The sequence below is a fragment of the Hyalella azteca genome, unplaced genomic scaffold (genome assembly GCF_000764305.2).
Source record: "Hyalella azteca isolate HAZT.00-mixed unplaced genomic scaffold, Hazt_2.0.2 contig9209, whole genome shotgun sequence".
Taxonomy (NCBI): Eukaryota; Metazoa; Arthropoda; class Malacostraca; order Amphipoda; family Hyalellidae; genus Hyalella; species Hyalella azteca.
In genome coordinates, this window is record NW_025939286.1 from 30,609 (window position 1) to 56,700 (window position 26,092).

General features: G+C 38.2%; 3 protein-coding genes across 8 annotated transcripts in view; 1 reads left to right on the forward strand and 2 right to left on the reverse strand.

Annotated features, from left to right (window-relative positions):
- Positions 1 to 13,856, forward strand: part of LOC108680653 (brefeldin A-inhibited guanine nucleotide-exchange protein 1) — a 34,252-nt gene extending 20,396 nt beyond the window's left edge. For 4 of the 6 annotated variants that reach the window (XM_047881947.1, XM_047881948.1, XM_047881949.1 and 1 more), the window contains 17 exons: positions 344 to 505; positions 902 to 1,053; positions 1,395 to 1,511; positions 1,996 to 2,171; positions 2,671 to 2,843; positions 3,200 to 3,360; positions 4,020 to 4,172; positions 4,744 to 4,851; positions 6,668 to 6,700; positions 8,161 to 8,296; positions 8,756 to 8,952; positions 9,253 to 9,312; positions 10,756 to 10,905; positions 11,251 to 11,446; positions 11,746 to 11,864; positions 12,409 to 12,543; positions 12,702 to 13,856. In XM_047881947.1, coding sequence (XP_047737903.1) covers positions 344 to 505; positions 902 to 1,053; positions 1,395 to 1,511; positions 1,996 to 2,171; positions 2,671 to 2,843; positions 3,200 to 3,360; positions 4,020 to 4,172; positions 4,744 to 4,851; positions 6,668 to 6,700; positions 8,161 to 8,296; positions 8,756 to 8,952; positions 9,253 to 9,312; positions 10,756 to 10,905; positions 11,251 to 11,446; positions 11,746 to 11,864; positions 12,409 to 12,543; positions 12,702 to 13,106 — 2,633 coding nt within the window. In that variant the 3' untranslated portion in view covers positions 13,107 to 13,856. The remainder of the gene's footprint in view (positions 1 to 343; positions 506 to 901; positions 1,054 to 1,394; positions 1,512 to 1,995; positions 2,172 to 2,670; positions 2,844 to 3,199; positions 3,361 to 4,019; positions 4,173 to 4,743; positions 4,852 to 6,667; positions 6,701 to 8,160; positions 8,297 to 8,755; positions 8,953 to 9,252; positions 9,313 to 10,755; positions 10,906 to 11,250; positions 11,447 to 11,745; positions 11,865 to 12,408; positions 12,544 to 12,701) is intronic. The other 2 variants (XM_018169533.2, XM_047881950.1) reach the window with 2 other exon arrangements.
- A 40-nt stretch (positions 13,857 to 13,896) lies between these two features.
- On the reverse strand, positions 13,897 to 23,620 carry LOC108680655 (60S ribosomal protein L28). The gene is made up of 5 exons (XM_018169535.2): positions 23,535 to 23,620; positions 15,218 to 15,317; positions 14,919 to 15,047; positions 14,348 to 14,461; positions 13,897 to 14,085 (listed from the first exon to the last, which is right to left on the reverse strand). Exons 2-5 carry the CDS (start codon positions 15,308 to 15,310, stop codon positions 13,924 to 13,926), a joined length of 498 nt encoding a protein of 165 aa, XP_018025024.1. The 5' UTR covers positions 15,311 to 15,317; positions 23,535 to 23,620; the 3' UTR covers positions 13,897 to 13,923.
- LOC108680654 lies at positions 15,329 to 18,360 on the reverse strand. The gene is made up of 2 exons (XM_018169534.2): positions 17,015 to 18,360; positions 15,329 to 16,671 (listed from the first exon to the last, which is right to left on the reverse strand). The coding sequence occupies exons 1-2, from the start codon at positions 17,679 to 17,681 to the stop codon at positions 15,458 to 15,460; spliced, it is 1,881 nt and encodes a 626-aa protein (XP_018025023.1). The 5' UTR covers positions 17,682 to 18,360; the 3' UTR covers positions 15,329 to 15,457.
- Positions 23,621 to 26,092: the final 2,472 nt, after the last annotated feature.

Sequence of the window (26,092 nt, forward strand, 5' to 3'; positions counted from 1 at the left end):
GGACCTGTTTTCGATGCTCGGTTATGTTTCTAATTTCAATAATCGTCCCAATGAGCTTTATTACGTGATTCCGAAACATGCTATTATATTCAGTATTTCAAAACACGCTATGATGGACATTCTTTCTTTAGATTCCTAATTTTAATATAGGCCATTACTGTCCTAATCTCAATTCATGTATTTAAATTCACAGTTTCAAACACACACTTAGGTACGTACATGACCAGCAGTTTAGTTCCTTATTTTAATAGTACATGCTATCATGTCCTTAATTTCACTACACGATTGCATGTAATTTCAATCTACACTTGCATGTTCCTCATTTGAATGTATGCTCATGCAGGGAACTACCTGGGTAAGTCGTGGCTGGAGATCCTAAAATGCATCAGTCAGCTGGAGCTGGCGCAGCTGATCGGCACCGGCGTCAAGCCCCAGTACATCAGACACGCCGGCCTCAAGATGACCAACGACTCTTCTAATTTCCTGGACTCATTTCCTGAATTCAGTGAGTCTTATGGTGGTGTTGATACTGTAATTACTCATCCTGGTAATGACGACTAGGGTACTAAGGCCACGACCATCACTGGCTCGCTGACATGCCGGATCTGTTTTGAGATTTGTAGTCCTTACAGTCAGTATGTCCTACAACCGTCACGTAATTTTATCTTTATTGATTAGCTAATTATTTATCTAGCATTCAATAGGGAAAGAAGTGTTGCACGGTTACCACTATAACCTCTTTAAAACTTAACCAACTTATCATATCAATTCTTATCTTAATGGATGTTGTACTTGACCGAATGATACCCTTTTTACAAAATTTGTTACTAATATTCGCTAACCTTTGTTTTTAATTAAATTTCCAGTATTTTTTACCGATTTTTCAATTTCTACTTACCAGTTAGCGGGGAACAAAAGAAGTTGGCGCACATCAAGGAGAGCATGGGCGAGACGTCGTCGCAGAGCGTCGTGGTCGCCGTCGACAGAATATTCACGGGCTCGACGCGCCTCGACGGCGACGCTGTCGTGCACTTCGTCACCGCCCTCTGTCAGGTCCTGGCACAATAGCAAGACCATCGCAACACAATTATATTCCATGCACAAATATAGGATTTTTCAATTAAATATAGCGTCGGCTTTACTCGTCCTGGAGGTTATTAGGTCTCTGCCACTGATGACTGAGTTCTCTGTTGGTAGTCAATTATTGTTTTTTTTTATGAGCTAACGAGTATTTTCGTGGGTTACTCTGGAATACCGATATATGACACCAATTTAAAGCATTAAAGAATAGCTTTCGTTCCTGTTTATAAAACTTATTCTCTGTACTCTTTAAAGATTAGTTTAAATACTAGAAAATAATCTGTTTAATTTTTTTTAATATGTTTTTATTGCAGGTTTCATTGGACGAGTTGTCGGCGGCCACACCGCGGATGTTCTCCCTGCAGAAGATCGTCGAGATCAGCTACTACAACATGGGCAGGATCAGGCTGCAGTGGTCTAGGATATGGGAGGTGCTTAGTCCTCATTTGCATTTTTCAAATTGTTTGAAAATGAAAAAAAATGAAAATATCAATATTTTTGAAAATGAATTAATGAAAATATAAATATTTTTCATTAAATCAACAAAGAAATACAATGGATTGAAAATACGGTGAGTGAGAGAGGAACTACGGTAACTCATCATATTGAAGATTTAAGGTTTCAATGAATTGCAGTTAAACTGAAGCTTACTCTAATTAAATAGATGAATCGTGTGATGGACAATTCTAATGTACTCTCAACCAGGTAAATTTGTCAACGATTTTATAGATTGCTGTCAGAAAACGATTTTAACCTAAACGGTACTATTCCCGTCTTCATTTGTTGCTAACAATAGCTTAATGAAAACATCTTTATTAATGATTGTGATTTGATAAAAAAAAATAATTTTTCATTTTTTCATCTTGGCAATGTATTTTCTCCTATAAAAATAACATATCTTCTGTCTTGCCTCAGGTTCTGGGTGGACACTTCAACAAAGTTGGCTGCAATCCTAACGAAGACATCGCCGTCTTCGCGGTGGATTCTTTACGCCAGCTTGCAATGAAGTTCATTGAGAAAGGAGAGTTCTCCAACTTCAGGTTCCAGAAAGAGTTTTTGAGACCCTTCGAGCACATCATGAAACGAAACCGGTGAGATCCTGACACTCTTATTTCATGATGAACGCTACATTGAAATAATGTTCATTAAACGTGTTTTCAACGAAGTCAACTCGTAATAAATTTTTCAGCGTCATTCATTACGAGAGCTTGTTTTCGTTGTCACGGCTGCTAAGTCACTCAGAAATTCTGCGTGCCAGCTTACACCACACGACCTGTGTGGATGTTGCTATGAGGACAACGCAACATCATAGCAGGAAATGTTTTTGTGATTGAAATGTTCATCGATGAGACTGTTTGAGGGAGAGGTTTAATATGCAATGTTTCAGCTACTGAAGGGAATGTTATTAGAAAAAAGATTTCGTAAGCACCACTAACAATATTTAATTGAAAGCTTCACGCATGTCTACATTGCGCATCTTCTGCTGATAAATCTTTGAGATCATCGAGCGATCTGATAGCGACTGACTAATGGTTTCTTCATTATGTATCCTTGAGTTCGTTTTAATGATCTTACTGATCCTTTATTCAGGTCTCTGATGATCAAAGACATGGTAGTGCGCTGCATCACTCAGATGGTCAACTCGCAAGCCAGCAACGTCAAGTCTGGCTGGAAGAACATCTTTAGTGTCTTTCATCTCGCCGCGTCCGATAATGACGAAAATATCGTCGAGATGGCCTTTGACACCACCAAAGAGATTATTTGTAAGTATTATCATGTCGATTTTTTCATTTATTCCCTTAAATCCTCCTTTTATTTACTTTAGTGTTAATACTTCTCATGTAATATTCATACCCTATAATCCAAATAAAGCCCCTTTTTTTATTTGCATTATATGGCGATCTATCATTATACATGCGGTTTTCAATGAAGAAGTTTCCAAGTCATGATTACTATCAATTATCTAAGCTGACATGCTTTACTCTAAGACGAGTAAGGCATGTCCACGACATGTACTGTACGTATTGTACTCATTCTCTTCTTGATCTTTATTTTATACATAAATAGTATAATTCTTCGGCGTAATTTTTGTGACAAGTGTTTGCGTTTTGTGTTGCAGGTCAAATCTATCAGAAGCATTTCATCACTGTAATCGATTCATTCCAAGACTCAGTGAAGTGCCTCAGCGAATTTGCCTGCAATGCTGGCTTCCCCGACACCAGTATGGAGGCTATCGCGCTCATCAGAGATTGTGCCAAATATGTTCATGAGAAACCACAGGTACGACCATAATGTGCCTGTTTGTACGACCATAATGGGCTTCTCTGTACGACCATGATGTACTAATTTTTACAACCTTATTGTGCTTTTTCACAACCGTTATGTGTTTTTTACGACCATAATGTGCTTGTTTTTACGACCAGTATGTGTATTTAGTTGGAGTTAAGAGGTCACCCATGTCCTGAAGCAGGTGCTTCTCTGCAGTCAGTTTAACTTGCGAGGTCACACAGGTACGGAAGAAGATGCATTTTGGTGCAGTTGAAATCACGAAGTGACGCAGGTACGATTTATCGCAAAGTAGTCAGGATACGTTTAATTTGTGCCATTTAATGTCAATTCGAGCTTGCATCAAACAATGCTGGTAACTAGCCGTATCGCGTTGCTCACTACGAACAATGTAGATCTGCAGAAACTTTAAGACGGGATGACTAAGAATGTTTTGACACACTGATACAGATCATTATAATATTCTCTATAATATAATAAAATGTCAAATTAATGTACTGAGCGGTTACCACACAGAAGTTCCGGGAGCACAACCTGCAAGACCTGTCGGTGATGGAGCATGACCGTGTATGAGTGCCTCGATGGTTTGTCATAATAAATGGAGCATTAATACCTGTCTAATTAATTAATTAATTAATATTAATACGACACAGATGTTCCGGGAGCACAACCTGGAGGACCTGTCAGTGACGGAGCATGACCGCGTGTGGGTGCGTGGATGGTTCCCTATCTTGTTCGAGCTGAGCTGCATCATCACGCGCTGCAAGCTTGACGTGCGCACCAGGGCTCTCACCGTGCTCTTCGAGGTAAACTCTCGGTATTTGAACGCGTTTTCTTTATTAAAGAAGTAATCTCCATAAAGTACGTTGTTTTGAACCATTGATAACAAGTAGTTTCTTTTGTGTGAACTTCGTGGTCAATCATTCGTGAGTCAAGCATTTTACGGTGCTGTAAAGCGTGCAAAACATCGCTGTCATATTTGGGGAATTTTATTTTGTACTTGTATTATAATCGTATGAATTGAGAGTTTAACGCACTATGCTGGATGACCCATACGTATCTTGTCCTTAATAACATACCCTGATTTATTCATGCTCTTCCTGGCAAACTCTATTTCTGAAATAAAAATAAATCTATAACACGTGACAGTGACAGTTCAGCTCTTCAAATATACAACTACTATATTAATTGATAGCCTTTATTTCAATTGAAACTTGATCAAGATTGTTTACGTTCAAGATATTTACCCACTTGGCACACTCAATGGTTGATGCGACTAGGTTGTGTTAATCTAGCTTATTAGTCCGGCACATTTCGATTTAAATTCATTCAAATCGGTAAGAATTATTGACTATGTGTGTTCTATCCTGCACTTAGGTGGTGAAGAATTACGGCGAGAGTTTCAGCCCTCACTGGTGGAAGGACTTATTCCAAATCATATTCCGCATTTTCGATAACATGAAACTACCAGAACAACAGACCGAGGTAAGAAGCATCAGGCCGCATGTCTTCCATGTCAACTTCTTCTTTTCCAGATCTCAGTAGTATTTTCGATCTATGCATAATTTCATTACCTCCTAACACCAATCCACTCGTGTATGTTTTACAAACGCACCTTCAATGAGCTGTGTGAGATTACACTAACTTTTCTATTGTATCACTTGTTCAAGCGTCTCGAAAACTCCGAGTTTGTCGACAGACTTATGTTGATAAGCTGGCAGAGCTTCCACTGCTGTATATAAACCAATCTCTATCTGTCCTGCTTGATATCTAATTCTTTACTTGCGATTAATTTTCAAAAGCCCAGATTTAACGTGAAGATTTCATAAATCTCGCAATTTCTATTAAATTTTCGGTATCAGTGACGTCTAAAGCGTCTATCAGCGAGTCATGCAGGTAAGTTCATAGTTTGTTGTCAGTAGTTCCATGCATTTCAACTCAACGACTTTACTCTACGCACTCAGTTTCTACTTTAGTTTCTCTTGAATTCAGTTCAGATCGTAGTACAGAAGAAGCGTATTTTGATATATTTTCGTAATTAGTAGTGAGTGTATCCTTGCAATTCATCCTCGTCTGCATGAAATTTTGTTTTCACTCCCCAAGTCGAATTCTTGAGTGAACTCAAGTCCTGAAAAACATATAGTTACTGATTTTGCTGTTCATGTTATTGTTTGTAGCCTTAAATTGAAGCTAGAATTTTCTGTCTTGATTTTGATTATTTTATTTTAATCTTATTCTTGAACTGTTGATGATCGTTTATTTAATTTTTACTGGGAAATCAATTCGCATTCCCAATCAAGTTTCTCCTTGTTATTGGCGAGGCTTCTACGTTCTCGAAGTGATTTATTGATTTATTTGTGATATCTGCGCATGATTGGTTAGCGAGCGCGGTGCCTTAGGCCTTGTATATCTGTTATTATTAGGAGACTGCTGCCTGACTGCCCGTGTGAAAACACTTCATTCAGTGGATCTCAGTGGCCACGACATCGTGCCGTGCATTGATTGTAATGACTGATGACAATACCTGTTCATTTAATCGTGCTCGGGTGGCAAGGCACACTGTGGTCACTAATTATATCAATGATTATGCTCGACTGAACTCATCACCTATATTATCTCTAAACCTTGTTTTTCATTAAGATTTCGTTCCAATTGGGTAATCCCTATTAAATTCTTAACATTCTATGGGCCATTGGTTCAATAATATTACTTTTTTACACACTTAATTTGAACTTACAAGTCTGTATTAAAGTTATTTCGGTAAATCAAAACTAAAATATCGGCGATTGATTTTGTAAAAAAATTTGCGGGTTGATCCACCATGAGAACACGGCCAGTCAAGCAGCTCCTCCTGATCCTAAAATTATTTCAATGTGAAATGTATCCGCTTCAGGAAATTTATCTCGTCCGTCTCAATTTGCTATTCTCTTCCTGAGCTGGAACATTTATCTCTGGGTAAAATGCGGTTTGAAAATACTCACTGAGGAAACATTTTTCAAGATTTTTCCGTTAAAATGCTGCAACTTGGACATTTGCTACCAATTAATTATATATTCTACATCTTAGTGATAGTTTTAACTCGAGCTGTGTCATGGGAGTTCGATGGACTGAACTCAAGCTGGTCGGATTGTATTCGAGCCAACTTGTTTCAATTTAGATCAATTTAAGATTGAGTACAATGGTTGTCCAAGCATTTGTACAAGCACAACAACTGCACGTGACGAGATAAGTTTCCTAAGAGTGTAGTTGAGCTGGCAAGCATGTGTTGAAGTGCTTGAAGTTCCTCGTCTCTCTCGTACAGAGCGCCGCGGCCTACAGCGAGATGCAGCTCGAGGTGCGTACTCTGACCAACACTGGTCGCTTCCATATAATATATTAAATATTTGTATAAGTTTTCTGATGTGTTTGTTCGTTTAACCCTACATTGGCGTATTCTGACCATCACCGGTCACTTCCATATAATATATTGAATATTTGGATAAATTTCTTGATGTGTTTGTTCGTTTAACCCCACAGTGGTTGCCTAAGAAAATCGACCGTAACAAAACCGAACGGAAAAGTGACCAGTTCGGTCAATTTTTGCCCGCGACCTCTGCAGGGTTAAGAGTTACGTTGTAAATATATTGGGACTATTTGAGCGCGTATCTGTATTACCTATCGTGTTCGAGATAACAAGTTCGCCTCCTGTTTTATTTTCAGTGGGGCGTATCGTGAGGGCATCGTAAGACTCTGGCTTAAAAAAATTAATTTTATTTTTAATTTTGAAACAAGAATTCGTAGTTAAATGGGTTTTGACATCTCGTTTTTTTCATGACGTTAGTTTGAAGGTAGTTATGATAATGAAGAAGACGATTTGCTAATGAGATTCTGAAGCTGGAGGAAATATCCATCCAGCGCAACGAATGTTATTCTGCTTTTCTATGATAAAAATAAATTTTATAATATTTGTGTAGGAGTAATGGAGCATATGATGCGAGTAGAGTGTATATATGTAGCAATAGGTAATACCAGAGTGAGACGTTTAATATATGACGCTAGGATCTCGTGAAGGAATACATATGATCCCATGATTCGGTTGAGTGTAACATGATTCCAAAGTGTAATATTGAAGTACATGTTCTAAGATGCTGCTTGGGGATGGGGTTTTGGTTTCTATTCTGAAGCTTTCCGTGCGTCAAAGTGCTCAACTCTAGCGTTTCACCCTCTAAAATTTTGTCATCGTTTCCTCTAAGCGTTCTGAACCAAGCGTCTTGTCAGTTTCTTTGCGCGCCTCAGTATGGCAACCTCTACATCAACTTGATTTATATTCTCTTCATTTTTTCAAGCTCAACATCTAATTTATCTCTATTCTGTCAAGCATTTCAACCTCTATATTAAACTTGTTGCATGTAAGCACAGAAGTTTTTTAGTTTTGACGCCTCTCACTTGGTTCTAAACTTCTAAACTCCTTGCGTTTGGAAATTTTGTTTCTATTGTTCATGTTCTTGCTTTTAAAATTATGATTTTTTTCATTTTGAGACATAATTTTTGTACACGTCATTTTCTATGGTTTTACTTGCTGCTCGCTCGATCTTTCTTGTACGATTTTTCATTACCCGACTTCAAACGGATCTCGTACTTCAAAAAAAGTATTAAAGTATCCTAAAAAGAAACTGATTTATAAAAACCTTATCGCGAAAGAAACCTTATCCTTAAAACCTAATCCTTAATTGTGTATTTATAAAAACCTTACCTTGAATCCACAATTTTTCGTGGCATACCAATTAAATTTGTTGATTTTTCACCGGAACTCAGAAGGCGGAATGGATGACGACGACGTGCAACCACGCTCTGTACGCCATCGTGGACGTGTTCACGCAATACTTCGACGTGCTCAGTCCCATTCTGCTCAAAGAGCTCTACGCGCAGCTGCAGTGGTGCGTTCAACAAGGTCAGTAAATCCTCGATATTGTTTGTCCAACTAATGTCAAATTCTTCGCAATGGTTACTGCTGCTAACATCTGAATTAAAATTTAAACTGTGCAGTTGCAGAAGCATTACAAAATTATACAAAATGATTGAAAAATTATATCGGGATTGAAATTCGGTCTAATTTATCATTTACAAGATATATTTATTCATAACACGTTGTTATCAATTAGTGTTACCGTTCATCTAAAACTATGAATTTCAATACAATTTTAGTATTTAAGAACTACTAACTGAATCCTTGTGTTGGAGAATTAAAATCCACCGTCTTTGTGATTGTTTCTTAGCTTCTTAAATCGAATCTTAAAATTGTTAGGTGAAACCAAAATATACTTTATAGTTTGTTTTAGTAAATGTATTGTTTTTTGTTATTAATTTCTTTGCTTGTGCCGATGTTTACGAAGGTTATTTATTCATTCAGACAACGAACAGCTGGCGCGGTCAGGCACCAACTGCCTCGAGAATTTGGTGATCAGCAACGGCGCGTCGCTGTCCGAAGACACGTGGAACTCGACGTGCGAGTGTCTCCTGCAGATCTTCAGGAGCACCTTGCCCCACGCGCTGCTCACGTGGCGACCCAAGCATCCTGGCGAGCAGGTTGTTGGCAACAGCCCGCAGGTCGGATATTTTAAGTTTCTCTATATGGCTACGTGGTATTTATGCCTGCTTACTACTTTGTTTGTGAGGATTTTGGTGGGTCTTATAGAAACCACTAAGCGCTTTACTAACTCTTGAATTCTTTGCATTGAAATGCAGACATTTCTAAGGAATAAGAATGAATCTTTAAAGATATCCTATCGTAGATTTACTCTCTAGTCTAATACTTGCTCAATTTTCCTCTGTTACTTTATAAAATCACTTGTAAGAATACAATTTGTGTGGGTCGCTGAATTAAGTTTACCCTTCACTTACATTTAGCCGCTTACTCGAGAAATGCTTACACAACCGGATTACGGCAGTACGGCTGCCAGGATGAAGGTATTCTGATCAGTGCTACTGCTTATGCTATGGAGCTTCGTTGTGAGTCTTGAGCTCCTTGCATGACGGTTGAGCTTCAAATGCTGTGCCAATGCTAGCCTGAGATAACCAGCTCGTGCGGCGATCATGAGTGGTGTTCAGCATGTCTTTTTCGAGTCGACATTGAAGTTCAAACAACTATTACTAATAGAGATAATAATTATAATTTAAGATGGTTCCGCTTAACACTCCTAGCAAATCCATCTTAGTAAGTGGAAACTTTGAGTGATAAATGATGTTTTGCGTGCTTCGTAATATTGTTACTTTTTATACATCTGTTTGATCCGATGCAATATCGTGATAAAGGCAGAAGAATCTGACTATAAGACCGATTGAGGAGCGTTTTTTTTTTTTTTTTTTTTGACACTCAATTGTTTCGGACTTTCGGTGAAATGAACGCATGTGCTTCAGAGCTTCTTCATTATAGATTATGGAGCTGCCTGACTGTCCCATCTAACTGATGCATGGCATACTTGCTTCATAAATAAATATCACCAACAATATCATTTAATTTTACTTTTTTTAATTATTTTTTTTGTTTCTAAAATCGTCACAAATCAGTACCTGTGTTTAAGGTTTTTTAATTAGCGTCCTAAGATCCTTCTTGTATGCACATAAATCTTTTATTTCTTGGTGACTTGTGATAGTTGAAACGAATGTCATTAATTTAACCCCTTCCGTCTAGTCATCCATGCTCAACTTGACATAAGTACAAAGAGAAAGTTGAGGTTATAAATCAATACAACTTCAAAGTTCTGGAAATAAATCAATAAATCTTGTGTAAAAATGTGCGATATCGTTCTATACTGACGAAATTACTTATCACTAAATTCCTGCTTGCCCTTAAAAGTGAGTCTTTTTAAATTAAATACTCGTATTTTGCTTGTCGAAATCGTATGCCTGATGAGTTATTACTAGTATTTTTCAGGTATACTCAATCCTTTCGCTGATTTTGTAAAAAAAATTCTGCAAACGAGCGCACTATGCGCAGAAGTTTGACGTAATGTCGATTGTTGCATTCACATTGTTTTTTTATCCGATCTTTTGTTTGTATTTTGAGCAATTTTTTCCACCTATCATTATTTGCGTAATTTATTCTTATTTGTAATTTCCAGAGTCTAATTGTTTAGGAGAATCTGCCTCGTGACGAGTCAGATCTTCTAAGATTGATACTTGGGTATATAAAATTGAAGGCAGTCGTGAGTTTACATCTTTAAAAATTTCTTTGAATAATAAGTTAATAACCCTACCAAAATTACACTTTTTGCTAACCAGTTCGTATAATTCTAAACAGAAAAAAAATTTCGGATCCTGTTAAAACTTCTGGGCCAAAACTATCTTCGCCGTATTCGACGTCCGTGGCGTTTCCCCCACATGCTGTTTTAATTAATGGTTTTGGCGCAGGCGAGTCTAGCGAGTCGCGAGAGTCGGGAATTCTCAGGCCTGCTCATACGATGCGTGGTACAACTCGAACTCATCCAGTGCATCGACAACATCGTCTTCTACCCCACGACCAGCAAGAAGGAAGATCAACATAACCTCGCCCTGGCCCAGGTCTGCCGCTTAGAAATGGCTTTTTCCTGCTTTATGTAATAGTGAGCAAATTTGCGTTAATCCCACACAAAAAAAATTTGACATTACACAACTTAGTATTCCTGGATTATAGTTGAGATGTTCAAATTTGTACCCACATTGGGCGAAGATTCATCAACTCGCTATATTTATTATTATCTCTATGGATATACCTAATCATTCGTATTGAGTAATCAATTGCGAAAATAATTGTTTAGATCTCTGATCGAAACAAATACAATATCGATTTCTTGCTAATATGTTTATCTTGTTTATGATATAACCAATGTTTATTTCAATTACAATGCAATTATTAATCAACTTCAGGCGAGTGACGACGCGCTGGTGCTGCCGCCAGACGAAGTTCGCCTAACTAACAGCGCCAGGGAGGAAGACCGAGGCATGTACCGCTACCTGAGCTCCCAGCAGCTCTTCACCCTCCTCGACTGTCTTATGGCATCGCACTCCTTCGCCAAATCTTTCAACAGTAACCACGAACAGCGCAACTTGCTCTGGAAGGCTGGTCAGACACAAAACTTTTCCGGTGTATCTATAACTTTACATTTAGTGCAGTATATTATTTCTCGGTAAAAATGTCACCTGGAGCAGGTCTTGGTTTATCGATGTTTCTCTCGCTAGAGAACTCGTTTAATTCTTGTCTATTAGGCGTGAAAAAATTTTCATCTTTTCATTAACGGCATTTACCGCTGATCATTTATGCATTTCAAAGAAATTTGGCTCTTCAACATGAATTTTCTTTGTACAGAAAGCTTGTTATTTTGTAGATTGGATTCATTACCCCTCTTACTTATTTGTTGAAAGGTTTCAAGGGCAGCGTCAAACCAAACCTCCTTAAGCAAGAGACACAATCGCTGGCCTGCGCTCTTAGAATTCTCTTCAAAATGCTGAGCGACACCGCCAGAGAAGCCGATTGGCCGCAGGTCAGTTCTTCAGTTATTCCCAGTTGAACAAAAATTCTAATTCAATGTTGCCTAATTCGTAGCACACTTCAGTGGTCATGTTCTAACAATCTATAATGTATAGAATCATCCTAGAAAATTAATCATTCAACTTGAGTATATATCAAAGAACGGCTTGGTGTTTAGTCAAATATACCACATTACATAATGTGCAAGTCAACCAATTTCAGTTGAATTCCAACCAATTTCAGTTGAATTCCAATTGGTAGTCAACTTTGAACTTGTGAAATAATTTTTTATTTGAGAAAAAAAACAAGTTCTCGAACTACCGGTCACAGAATGCAACTGAATATTAGTGGTGCTCATATACATGCTTTGACGCAACTCTGGTGGGGTAGGTCCACGACGTTCTACGTGCCGTGCAAACGACGTCTTTTACGAGGCCATTCCATTAGTAGTGTGTCATTTTAGAAATTACGCGTTGCTCTCTTTCTGGTGGCCCTAAATACTATCTTAGGAAGGTATATATGTTGAACACAAAGCCTAATAACGGAGGCTTTATTAGGTACAAGAGCGTCTCATCGCCGTGTGTCGATCGGGCTTGGAATACTTCCTAGCGTTGCCCGAAAGTCACCGCGAGGCTTGGTCCAGCTTGCTGCTGCTCTTCCTCACGAACATCCATAAGATGCCTCATGAACAGGTGAACGGATGATTGCAATTTTCACACGTTTCTCAATTTTGTCACTTCTCAAGATATTTTACATGTTAGACAGTATTGAGGATGACGTTGGAATATCAAAAATTTCGTTATCTTATTATCCAAGTGTACGCGTGTTCATGATATTTTGTTCTCTTCAGTTCCAAGCTCACGCATCGAACTACTACCCGTTCTTGTGTGAAATTATGTGCTTCAATTTAACCCCCGAGTTGAGAGCGGTGCTCCGTCGCTTTTTCCTGCGTATTGGTATCGTCTTCAACATCACACATCCAAGCATCAAGCACCGCAACTCGACCTCATCTCTTGCTTCGAATGCGAGCGCAAGCGTCGTGAACGACCGCGAGTTCTCTGCGGTGCACACTTCGGTGAATAATAAAAGTAATGCCTTTTCTAAACAAACTGTTGATACCATCGGCAATACCGTACGTAAGGATGTAGCTGGGGTTGTAGGAAATGGATGCATTGACAACGAAGTGTTTCACGAAGATGTTAATGGTGTAAAACACAAGGTAGAATCCACAAAAATTACACAAACAGGGACGTAATTGCCTCGTTAGTTTTTAGTTTTCAACAATTCCTGTATAAGATTTCGAACATAGATAGCGGATAATTTTTTTTTGGTAATTTGATTCTTGTTTTTATAATGCAGCCCAAATTATTACCAAAAGGTACTCAATAGATTTGACGCCAAAAATTATAAACTTGGTACGTGTACCAAGCAAAAGCTTGATCGGGTTATTCATTTAGAATAGAATGCCGGTATATTTCTTTTGAATTGTGGTAAATCTTCGGAAGAATACAAGCAAATTAATTGCTTACATGAAAGTCAAAGAACAATAGCAACATCTGCAAACAAAACTTTAATATCGCAACGCATATTTTTTGTATTAACTGTATATTGGTATTTTATTTCGAAGTATATGATGAATACATTTAAGTGTACCGTTATTTGCATTATTTACTATGAAATTAGTTCATATACGAAGCGTATTTAGATGCATATGCAGCAAATGGAGGATATAATGAAATCAGTTTCTCGATCGTGCCTATATGCAGTTTCCATAAGTTGGAACACTGACGTTCACAGTGGTCAGTGTTGAAGCAATTTGAACCTGGTGCAATGTATGTGTCTATATATTTTCGAATTATTTCATTGAAAAGCTCATGTATTTATAGATGGTTTTTATGCGCTCTCGAGTTCTCTTACGAGATTCGCGGTAACCGTTCTGCCTCACACGTCCAGTTCTGGATTATATTGTATATTGGAACCTAATTTGAATAAATTGTTTTTTGTGTATCAACCGTTATTTACCCAGCATGTCAAAAATACAAATAGACTGACAACCTCGGTTTATTGAGGAATTACTTGGTGGCGGCGGCTACAGCAGCAGCAGCTTTCTTGGACGCCTTCTTTTCTTTCTTGGCCTTCTTCACTTTCTTAGCCTTCAGCTTGTACAGCATTGGCTTCCTGTTGGCAATTCTTTGCTGGGCCCTCAGGAGCGTCGAAGCGCGCGCCAGAGCAGTCTGATGAGGTATATGGATGTTAAAATATAATCCCATTCTGCGCTTGACATCGGGTATTCAATGAATTATAGACATGTTATATTCATTTCATACCTCATCGTCGTACTAGTTTCATTTCATTTTATAGTCAGAAAATGATCGACTCATTAGACAAATTATTGGCGAACAATTTGTAAGTTTTCCACTACCATAAACTTGCTGAGTTATGCATGCATCAAAATTTAACTTTAACCTAGACCAAAATAACAATTTTCCAACCCACCATTTCCAAATCCTGTCGACATTTAAGGCCGCGGGTCAGGATCCTGATGTGACGGAAGATGTGGCGGTCGCTGGTGCGAATTGACTCGCGGCAGTAGTTCAGGGCGGGACGGAACTGGGAAACGACTATTCATAGATATTTGCCGATTGTAGATGCAGAGAAACGTTTGAATGTTATACAGTAGAATACACACTGAAAGCACCAGTTACTGAATATGAATTGATCACAGAGCTGTTATTATTCACCATTTACTAAGTATACAGATGGGCCATTGTATTCGCAACGAATTAGTTGCTGTGTTCGCAACAAATTGAAAATTACAAATTTGCCAGGTTCATTCATGTCTTGAAAAATTTATTCATGGTAAATTTCAACGTTGACAACTCCGCAAATTGTTTCAATTGAATATTGATATAAACATTAAATTAACGATATTTAAATTTCATTCACAATCAAGTACTACCTTCATCCACAACTGTCAAACTCGTTGAAGACACATTTGGCACTTTGGTTTAAGATACATGCGCAACTTTTTTCATAGGTCGTAGGTGTTCTTAAATAGCTACGGTACCTGATGCCCCTTCTTGCGGTGTGAGATGACAATACCGCGGTTGCCCTTGGTGCTAGCAACATCAATTACAGATTTGGGAATGAAGCCGTTGTATTTCTTGCTGTGGATGTTCTTGAGATTGTAGCGTTCCTGAAAGAAAAAATATTCAATAAGGACCTGTACAAGAAAATAAATCATTCACGAGAAACATGACAAAATAGTGTAAATCGCAATTGCATACCCTCTTTTCAAACTGTTGTTAATATTAAACAATGTAATGAACACGAGGATGTCAAGGATGTAAAAAACCCAATATTCACCTTAGAGAAAGGCTTGCAGTGATCACGCTTCATGAGAAATGCGTGATTCTTGCGCAGGATGCTCCACGCGACATCAGGGGTAACCTGCACCATCTCGAATCTGAGGGAGCAACTGTTATTAGCACAAATTACACAACTAACTTATCAAATAAAAAATTAACATATACAAATCTTTGATGTAATAAACACTTACAAGCAACTTGGCCTTTTCTCCGCATACTTTACAGTAGCTGATAAGAATTAATTAGCAAGATCAGTTTCAAAATCTGTGTCTGCATCAATAACAAGTTGTTGAAGATCAACTGAGCCTGTCATGGCTTGGTATTGCCCCATTATTTCCAGGGCATGTTGTTCTAGATTCAATCCCGGCATGGTATCGAAATTGAACTCGCGTTTATATCGATCACTTATAGGAACTGAATCCCGCAATAGTGCTGAGTAAGGTTCACGATTGCTCTCTAAATTTTCAGGTTCCTCAGCCTCACAATGTTTGGGAGCTGCAAGTTCAGGCTTAGTTGCATGCACATCATCAATGGGTCCTTGCTCATTGATCAAACAGTCTCCTGATTTATCAGTGGCGATTTTGGCAGTTGATGAACCAAGTGCTTGCTCATTAATGCTTTTGTTTTTGTACAAAGAAATTTCACACTTCAGTTCCTTCCAAACATTAAACATTGGATCATTCTTTGGAGATGAATTCTGCATCAAAAAATTTTCATACACAGGCAAATACTGTGGTTCCAAGCACCGAGTTTCTATCACATTCAAAGCAATTTCCATGCCTTTGATCAAGTCAGATGAGACAGATCTTTCCAATTCTGTTGCATTCAAGGACTTGTTTGAGTTTCCCGAACTAACTTCCAGTGCCTGTATATATTCAACATTCAAAGGCAGCAAGCCACAAGAGTTGAAGCTATCAGATGCACAGCTTTCTGTATTCAGTTGTTGCCATGAATTTGATATTAGACAAAATTTCTCTGATGCAGAAAGACCATCAATTATTTTACCATCAACAATCTGCTTAACTTTAGCAAGTGGTCCATAATACCGAGGTTGTTTCTTCAGTGAATGGTAGGGAAAACAGTGCAAGACAACATTGCTTTTCTGAGCTAATTTCATGGCGGTTGGATCAGCAACTGCCAGTGACTTGTCCAACAGCAGCAGACAGATCTCAGAATTACTTTTTAAAGCAACAATTTTTTCTATCATTACACACAGCACATCAGAATTGAAAAACTCCTCATGTACTAGCACATCAAAAACAGATTTATCTTGTGTAGACAATTCTTGCCATACCAGTAATTGTTCTTGATTAATCAAAAGGGTTGGTTTCATTATTTTACCAGTTGCATCAAAGCATAGTAACAGTTGCGCAAAACCGCTCTTGTTGTTTTCCCAAGAAACTGACACTCTGGAGGATTCAAGAGAAAATGTCAGCAAGCCAATGGTGTATACCGTAAAATGGGGTAACTTAGACCACTTTTTTTTATATAAATGATGCCATTTTTTTACTAGCTAAATTACACCTGAATTGAAACATGCAAAATACAGGTCTATACTCTAGCTCCACTCACCATAAATTGCTGGCTCCTGCCTCTCATAGTCTTTATGTAATTTCAAAAAAAGTGATGGTCTTTGTTACCCCAGCTCTTGGGGTAACTTAGACCGGGTGGTAAAATCAATTATATTTTTTGGTAAAATAAAGTCAAATAGTTTTTGAGTTGTGGGGGTTTTTGTTAAAAAAATGAAAAGTGGTCTAAGTTACCCCGCCGGTCTAAGTTACCCCATTTTACGGTATGAGATTAGCCTTTTCAAATGTAAATAAGTCACAGACAGATATGTCGGCTTTGAAAATAATGTGGCTTTGCAGTTGTCTTATCCATTCCAGAAATACTTCATCAGTAAACTTGTTAGGGGGATACCAATCCTCCTTTTTTGTTTTCAACATAGGAGCACTAGGATGCCTTCTCTTGAATCTCACAAGCCAACCACTTGATGGGAGACTTGAATGCAAAGACTTGGAAGGAAGAGAAGATGTACAAGTGGCAGGACTAATTTCCAATAGTTTTTCCACAGCCAAAGCAAGCTCATGCCATCCAACACGAGCACCCATTCTGTCTCTAGCATGAAGCCAATCTACTAAATCTTTCTCCACATCAGCAGAAAGAGCAGGAGCTGTTCCACCATGTGATGGAACCATCGAAGTGTTAGATGCAAGGCGAGATCTGAGGGTAGACTTGGGAATGCCATATTGATGAGCAGCCTGACTAATACTCAGTTTTCCTGTCTTCACTGCATGCAGTGCATTAGACAAGGATACTCCAAGATAAGGTTTTCTTGCAAAGAGTTTTCTTTTAATTATTTCCTTAGAGCCCAAAGGAGACTTGGTAGTAAGTGACTTGTCCATTGCAGAGCTGTTGAACAAGAGCCACCAATTAGAGAGTTCTTCTCTTTGAGCTCCCATGCACTGAATTTATCAATTTTATGCCTTTAAAACAAAATTTTCATTGAAGAGAACAAATTATTGTATGTACTTAACAGAGCATTGCTCTGTGGGTGCTTATTGCCTGGTGCCCTAAATACATAGGGGTTGTTTGGCTACACAACAAGGATCAACCTATGTATCATATGTATGTATAATCATGTAGATAGTAAGGATATAAATTGGACCTATAATTTTACTCATAGTGAGAGAATAGCAAGATATTATAAAACAGGAAGGGAAAAAGGCATGTTATGAAATGGTAACATATTTTAAATTTAAAATATAATAATTCATTCCATATTGTATCAAAGTGTCAGGGAAAGTGCATGATTAGGCTGCAAAATTCACAAATTTTATATAGGTCACCTTGCAGTCACAAGATTAATGTTAACAAGTTAAAAAATTTCAATCTAGCCTGCAAATAAGCATTGAAAGAAATTCAAGATCTAGATCATGAGATAGCTTGAAAATATGTCAATATCATAATCTTGAAGGCCCCACATAACAGTCTGGAATCACACTCAATGAATCCTACTTATGATCAGTATTGTGTTTTCTATTGACCAGGGCAGTGGCATGAGCTGTGACGAAAGGTATACATCATGGCCAAGCACTGTGCTTTGCTACACAGCCATGGGCATGTCAAAGGTGTCAAAGGCTTGAGATTGACGTAAAATGAAAGGAATGAAAGGGAAAACTAAAGTTAGTATCTGCCAAGAGGTCCATTCCAAAAAATTGGTCAAGCAAAACACATGAAGAAAACCAAAATGCTCTCAATTGTTGAGTTGACTTTTTCAACACCCACTTTTATAGCCCTTACTTTACCACAGGTATGAGACGTATCTACTACCTTTCAAGAGGTGACCAGAAATTTGCCAAAAATTTGTCACTTAGGAGCAACAATATTACTATAATAAATAGGAAAACTCTCACCCTGCCTCACATTACTTTAAACTCAGCCCAATCCTGCACATTTATTTACAAATTACAGTCATAAGGCCCCACTCAGAATGACGTATGTTTTTGGGGAATTTTCCCCGCACATAATGACTGTGCTCAAGACATTGTTGGCACAGTTGGCTCAAGACAATTAAACTCTTTTCTTTCGTGCAGGTGTTGGCCCAACTCTCGGCCATTGCTGTGCAAGAGTCCGCACAGATACAAGTAATTTCTTTGATTCCTGGCAACGATAACCTTGTTCATTCTGTAGAATCAATTACAGGCTCCAGAAAAGTTATTAGCCCCATTACCAAACTGTATCAGTTAGAAGTTACTGCAAAAGGCTCTCAACCTGGACCAACAATATCTGATAAAACTATCGAATCCACGCTTACACCATGCTGTCAAACTGCTTAAGGGACTCTTGCCTTAAGAAATCAATCTTTTCTTGAATATTTCGTATCACCTAGCCTAATTATGCTCTGTAATAATGCCCTGTTAACTTAATTTGTATAGTCCTCTTACACGTATTGTTATTAAGTATTACCAGGAGGTAATGCTTAATAACAATACATCCATTTCACCAGCCCGGGGGAAGTTGGGAACGTAATGTATTCCCTACATTGACATACGGGTTTGTACTATTTGCCACAACTAGTCTCATTAGAAGGCACCAATACTCCGATAGCACATCTTGCCTTCTATGCTTCAGTTTTGTAATTCATGTCTAATTGAATTATGATCTATGAATAATGAAGAAATTTGCATATCCGCGCCAAATCTTAGAACCTGTGTTAACATATTAGAAATCTAGTCAACTCAATGCAGATATTCTTTCGCGTGTGATGGCCTTGCAGCGCATTCATCTTTAAACAACTTTTGGAGCATGGCACACGGCGCATTCTTTACTGGCAATCCGGCATATCAAAGCGCATGGCGCAGATTGATACAACTGCACTATAAATTCCTGTCTACCTGGCACATCTTCCTGACCAAGCATGAAAATTTCTGCCATTAGGGCCGCAACTAGAGCTTTCCTGCCATTTCCAGAACTGTGCAATTTCCACCAGATGAATTAACTTCTATTTAATTGTTAACAAAAGTGCAAGATCAGGCCATGCTGCCACGTGATTCCAAATGTATTGAAAATTTATCCAGTTGGAGCCACCAGTTTTAGAAACAAGTAGGAAAATTCCAATCCTGTTCCTGACCATGGTCATGAGGTAGATCATTTATTTATGATTTAGCAGAAATATAACATGGTTTTAAAAGTGGTGGAAAAGTTTAAGTTGTGGCTTAAAAGGTAGGGTAAACACGGTATATTCCAACATCATGGGTAATTCAGACACCTCTCAACTTTTTCTTTATATTAAACTTTGTCTTAGTTCCACGCATTCGTTGATGGTTGAAATAATGACGTGACTGACGTCATACTATTGCCAAAACACTAGGTCTGGGCTGTCTGGCAGGAAAATGTCAAGATCCAAAGAGAGACAGTGTATGTCACCCAGTGAGAACATCGAAAAATGTGTCAAAGTTGATAGTAGACCTTGCTCTACCAAATGGTGATAAACTGTTTGTGTAGAAAGAATATTATGGTTTGAGACTTTTAAATAAGTCTGAATATATACTTGTACTTGCTGATTTCAAGTGGTACCTAAATAAATTAATACATGATCAAGTTAAGAGACGGTTTTAGACACAAAAACTAATTCCAACACAGCTTGGAATTACACACACAGCTTCTTCCAAGCTGTGTGCAAAAATTGAAATTTTCTTAATTAAAAGCTTAATAGCTTTTAATTAAATGCCTAATTAAGTAGTGTTCAACATTCAATAGTGTTCTAATCAGTATGGAATTCTGTATAGGTAATATATTATCATGTTAACAAAAGAAAATGTATTGAAAAATTTACCACCATACACCTTCCATCAAAGTGACAATTGATACTCAATTACTCATACTCTTACACTGAGCTTGTCAGAAACTGCGGACATCCGGACAGCTGCACTTCCTCTAACTCGCTTGCGTGTGGTTCGAAAACCGATAAAAAGTCGGCGACTCTTCTCTCCAATACATCACTAGTCGTTTATCCGTATCGACAAATTTTGTAATGAATATGTTCCAAAATAGAAAATAAAAATTACATAAACTTTCGCAGAAAATTCTCACGATTTCAGCAATACCAACAAAGTTCTTGAATCCACACGGAATGATGGGATAAACTGCTAATCTTTCACAGCGTGTGGCAACATTGTGTTGACTGTTGACATTAGACAAGACGGTGTCAGACACCTTGTTTTGGTCTTGTAAAGTTCTATTTCATAATAAATAGATTTGATCCACATTTCACAGTGACATTTAAATGATGGAAAATTGTTTCAAAATTTAAACACCAATTGGTACGCTTCTAAATACGAAATTTTTTCATGTTTTCGCCCTATAATGTCAAATTTGTTTTTATAACTTCACTTCAAATCCTGAATGATTTTGTCTCCCATGGCGAGTTTTCGAACGTCTTGTGTCTTTTAGGAAACGTTGGTTGTTTATAAGCAGTAGGTAATCATTTTATTTTAATGAACCAAAGAAAGTTTAGTCATCAAAATGACAAAATCATTATATTTAAAATATTAAGTTATATGAGTGAGATCATCAATTATCGAAGAAGCTGTAAGAAAAAAATTGTTTTTGATGTAAAATAATGTTTTTAATTTAAAAGAAATGCAATTCTTGATTTTCAGAAATACGATGCTAAAATTAATGATCCCTATAAGAATTCAACAGACACGACTCATTCAGAATTAAATTGAAAAAGTTGGTACCTATTCGAAATTTATGATTTTACAAATTGCTTAATTGAACACAGTGCAGAAATACAAGATCACCTATGAGTATGAATTTAAGTCTCACGACTGGAGATCTCAAAATTTATTGTACTACCACGTATGTTTGATACATAAGCTTTTTGTCCTTTTGATGAACAGAGTTTATTTATGTTCTATTGACTGTAATAGGTAGAACGATGCGACATATTTGCGGCCATCCAACGATCGGTTGACAGCTTTGACTCTTGATACCACTGTACAAATATTGCGGTGGACACATCTTCCAGAAGTTTCAATGCAAAGATTCTTATTTAAAGGATAATAAATTGATTCATAGTTGTTTACTCGAATTACTCCCACCTATAGAAATAAATGAACATTATTCAATTTATTTTAAACATTTTTCATGAATTCGCATTAAAATATTTATTTTGAAATCAACCATGTCAAAGTAATGAAATAATTTGTTATAGTTTTAGGCTTCCAAAAATATTTCAAATCTCCATCAGAAATATCATAATTAATCATTCTCTTGCATTGACTATATTAACGTTATGATCCGTGCTGCCGCTGCCACAATCGTCATTTGTTTTTGCAGTTGCATGCTGGGCGCCTTGTTTTGTTGTTCTATGTAGTCTCGCACTCTCGCTCCCATGAATTGCGTGTTTAGTGTATGCATCATCGAAAAGTCTGCTTGACAGCGTAGTCACGGTAGCTGTAATTACTTTATTAAGTTTACTTCTTTGCAGTCATATTAAGAGACAAATCTTTAATGAACTAATACTTTGTATAATTTTAATTGTTGAGTGAAAGCTGCGCCTGCAGCCTTGCTAGCACGCAACATTTCCAGTGAATTACCTTAAAGAAACTTAGCATACACATACGTGTTTTAAGCCTATAAGAAGTTCATTTTTTTGCCTCAAATAATGTTGTATCGGAAAACTGGTGTAGGTGTATCGGGAATAATATATGAACCGTCAATATTAGAATTCCATCCTGGTTCTAATTCTGAGCTGTGTCGTATTCTAATACAGCTCACACAGCAATTGGAATTCAAACATAAGAGGGTTGGAATTACGAATTAGTAGAGTTTAAAGCACGGCCAGAATTAGTCTCACAAAATGCCTAATTTAGTGACACACAGCATCAGAATATATGGATTTGGTAAGTTTGCATTCAAAAGGTTTTTAAATAAATATGGCCACAGTTTGTGACATTTCATTGTTGATGGCACATAGTGCAGTGTTTTGAGAGTGACGTAAAGCAAACAGAACTTGAGTTGCACATACGGTGATTTTTTTTATAGCCATTCATTTTTTGCTACATCCTTAATGTGTCGGAATATAGGCACCGCATTTACCCTAGATAGTACGTAGGTATATTCCACATTCCACATTATTGAAAGCTTACCAAATTCTGACAATTTTACTATCTTGTTAAGTTGTTAAAGAGATCAGATGCATAGGTAGGCCTAGGCTAATTCATATTTTCAATATCTATTGAACTGTTCAGTGCTCACGCCTCACAACTCACAAGCTCAATATAAAAAATGTCTAGGCTAACTTTCATTTACATTTGGAGGACACGTAAATTTCCACTTTTTGGCATTTATCATGTCCTAGGTAGTATCTTTACACAGAAATATTTGAAGAGAAATTCTTCTCTGAATTTCTGCATTTGTCATTTGAGTTTTAAATATAGGTATAATGCACGATAGAATAATATGAATATAGTCGATCGTAACTCGTAACAGTTCATTAAGTTTCCTTAATTTTACTCGGCCTGACTTTGAAAAGCCCAAAAAAATAAACCATACTCTACAAAAATTCAACACATTCTGTGATAGGGAAATTATGTAGTAGCCTACGTTAAATTATCGGCCTGTTCGTGCGTTTGCTGCCAACGCGAAGGTATTCTTAGTGAGACTTAGACATTTTGGTCTTAGTTGCTCACCAACTCCTTACTCCTCAATACGACATGTGCACAGATAAGAACACATAAAATATAAACAAAACAATACTACAGCTTAGGAGAATAGGTACTAATTATGTTTTGATAAGAACTTACTTTTTGTGTGGAGCCTAAATCAAAGAAAACACGGCACAACCAACCCTACGTCGTCCTCTCCGCACTAAGAAAATGTTGCCATTGTTGTTTTCATTCAAAACAGTTCAAAACATATCTACTAATTATTGCGGTAAAGCAAACGACGAATGAATTTTCTAATTTAGTTTGACCGTGATGGTACATGTAAATGTATAAATTCTTTAGTGGAACCTACGGATTTCCGAATTGAAAATTTAATTTTGAACTTTTATATAGATCGAAAAGAGAACATCGCCCTGGGAATAATAGACCAAGAGAGGAATGGATAATAACAGTACATGGTGCAACAGGTATTGAATGGGATGTCAAAGAATAGAAGAAAGTAATAGAAAAGATAGTGAAATTGTGTGGTCTAAGAGTATGGAAGCAAGGAATGGAAAGAAAGGACAGCCTGAGATTGTACATGATGAAAGAAATGCCAAGGTATATTTGATGGAAGTAGAGGTGGAGACTTAATGTTCTGTGTGAGAGCAAATGCGTTTAGTGTGAATGCACGGACATACAGGTGGAATGATAGAAGAGAAGATATTTGCTTTATGTGTGACAGAGGTGAGAGGGAAACTGTGAAACATCTGATGATGGAGTGTGATGCATATGAGCGGGAGAGACTGGAAATGATGAGAGTGATACTGGATGAGAGGAATGAGGGTGATGGTGTGATGTATGAGCGAACAGGAGATGAATGGATTGCAATGATTGTGGGAATGTCAACGGGGGTAACTGCTGCTATGATTGAGAGTGGAAAGCGATTTTTGGAGAGTGCTTGGAGGGTGAGGGAGAGGAGGAGGTTGGCCAGAGTGGAGGCTGGGAGGGTGTAAGAAAAAAGCAATAATAATAATAAAATTAAAATAACCAAACCATAATAATATCGCAAATAGTCACTCAGGGCCTAAGAGGCCCTATAGCTAATATAATTATCAAATACACAGTGCAATAATTGACAATAGCAATAATAAACCAATGAATTTCCCCTTGAACCTCTCTTCCCCTTGATTACATCTCACCCTTAACAAAAACTTTCACACCTCTTCTAGCCTCTTCTCTTTAATGGGCAGGGTGGCCCAGTGGTTAAAGTTCAGAGTATCAGGATTGGAGCAGAGAGGCGCGGGTTCGATCCCAGCTCTGTGCGCCAGTTTCTGGTCAGAATCGGCGAGGAGGCCGGGCGGTTAAGCACAGCAGAATTGTTGCAGTGCGTTGCGAGTTCGAGACCGCAAAAAGCTGTGAATGTTCTGCGATGTTAAGAATCGGCGACAGGCCTACGGCCTAATAAACGCTGAAACCGCTATTATAATGTTGCTTCCACCTGGGTTGGTCGCCCTTTCTTCTTCTTCTTACTAACAAATGAAAATGCGATGCGTGGCTGATGGCCGTTGCAAAGGCCTGACCCTGAAATTCTTTTTCTCAGAGTCACCACGCCCCAAATCCAAGCCTAGCTCGCCGGCGTAGTAGACAATGAGCAAAACCAAGTCAAAATTGGAGTCATCAAGTGAATTTTCGGTATTTTCGCTTTAAAGAAAATTTTAATTGGCCAGCAACATGATAACTGAGAGATTAATGGACTACGAAGGAAAATTCTGAAAGCTCTTTCAGAATTTCCCCAGCGATGGGTTATTTCCCCCTCCACTTTTCAACTACTTCATCTCCGACATCCCAGTCCCAGTACCCGACATTGCTTTATACGCTGATGATCTCACCGTCTTCGTGTCCTCCCTGGAATAGCAATCGCAGAACCAAACCTCCTCCTTTTACTGTCAAACCAGTATGCGAGTAAAAAAATGAAAAGTCCTGTGTTTGGCTTTTTACCCATGACACCCATCAATGACGCATGTATTGTTCCACCCTAATCTTTAACGCTATCATACCCATAGGGAGAAAAACTTGTAAGTTATACGGAACACCCACTAAACTACACTAGGTCCAACTGGGTTTCTCTAGAAAGGACCATCGAAAGAAACAGGCTATCACTCGTATAATCTTCAAGTACGCAGGACTGTCCCTCATCGCCCCTCGCTCCGTCATTGCAAACCCATAAATAATTCAGAGCTCGACCCAGATGTCAACAACCGGATGCTTCAATACTGAGACATGCGTCCTTCCCTTGTCCGAACATATAGATCTTTCATAATCGCAGCGCGATTATGCAAGGCGCCCTCCAACGTTCCAATCCTACCTTTCGTCACAGCGTTCCTCGGAGACAGACCTTTGAAGGCCAACTACAGGTCAAGATGTGTTGTTGCAGGCCTACTACCTTGTTGCAGCCCTACCAACGAACGATGTCCGCCGGCTCATGCGGTGGGCGAAGAGCACTCCTTGCAGAAAGATCTCCACCCAAGTTACTGAACCGCGAAGATCGATAGGGTCATGGCTGCTCTCATTTCCCCGAACGCTTTTGGAGAGGCATCTTTCCCTACGCCTTTTAAGCTAGGCCCTGGCCCAGCCACTTAATGCCACCATCCTTCTGTACGGAAATCCCCTCCAGTGCATCCAGCTTTTTTTTGCCTGTCCCTCTTTTCCCAAGA

What these genes read in the sequence shown, in the direction of transcription:
- LOC108680654 (XM_018169534.2), bottom strand. Translation starts at nt 17,681, where the DNA reads ATGGGAGCTCAAAGAGAAGAACTCTCTAATTGGTGGCTCTTGTTCAAC. An exon ending in ATTTGAAAAGGCTAATCTCA is followed by an intron (nt 16,672 to 17,014) that starts TACCGTAAAATG and finishes CCCATTTTACGG; the next exon opens with TATACACCATTGGCTTGCTG.
- LOC108680655 (XM_018169535.2), bottom strand. Translation starts at nt 15,310, where the DNA reads ATGGTGCAGGTTACCCCTGATGTCGCGTGGAGCATCCTGCGCAAGAAT. An exon ending in ACTGCAAGCCTTTCTCTAAG is followed by an intron (nt 15,048 to 15,217) that starts GTGAATATTGGG and finishes TTTTTCTTTCAG; the next exon opens with GAACGCTACAATCTCAAGAA. An exon ending in ACCGCAAGAAGGGGCATCAG is followed by an intron (nt 14,462 to 14,918) that starts GTACCGTAGCTA and finishes GTCGTTTCCCAG; the next exon opens with TTCCGTCCCGCCCTGAACTA.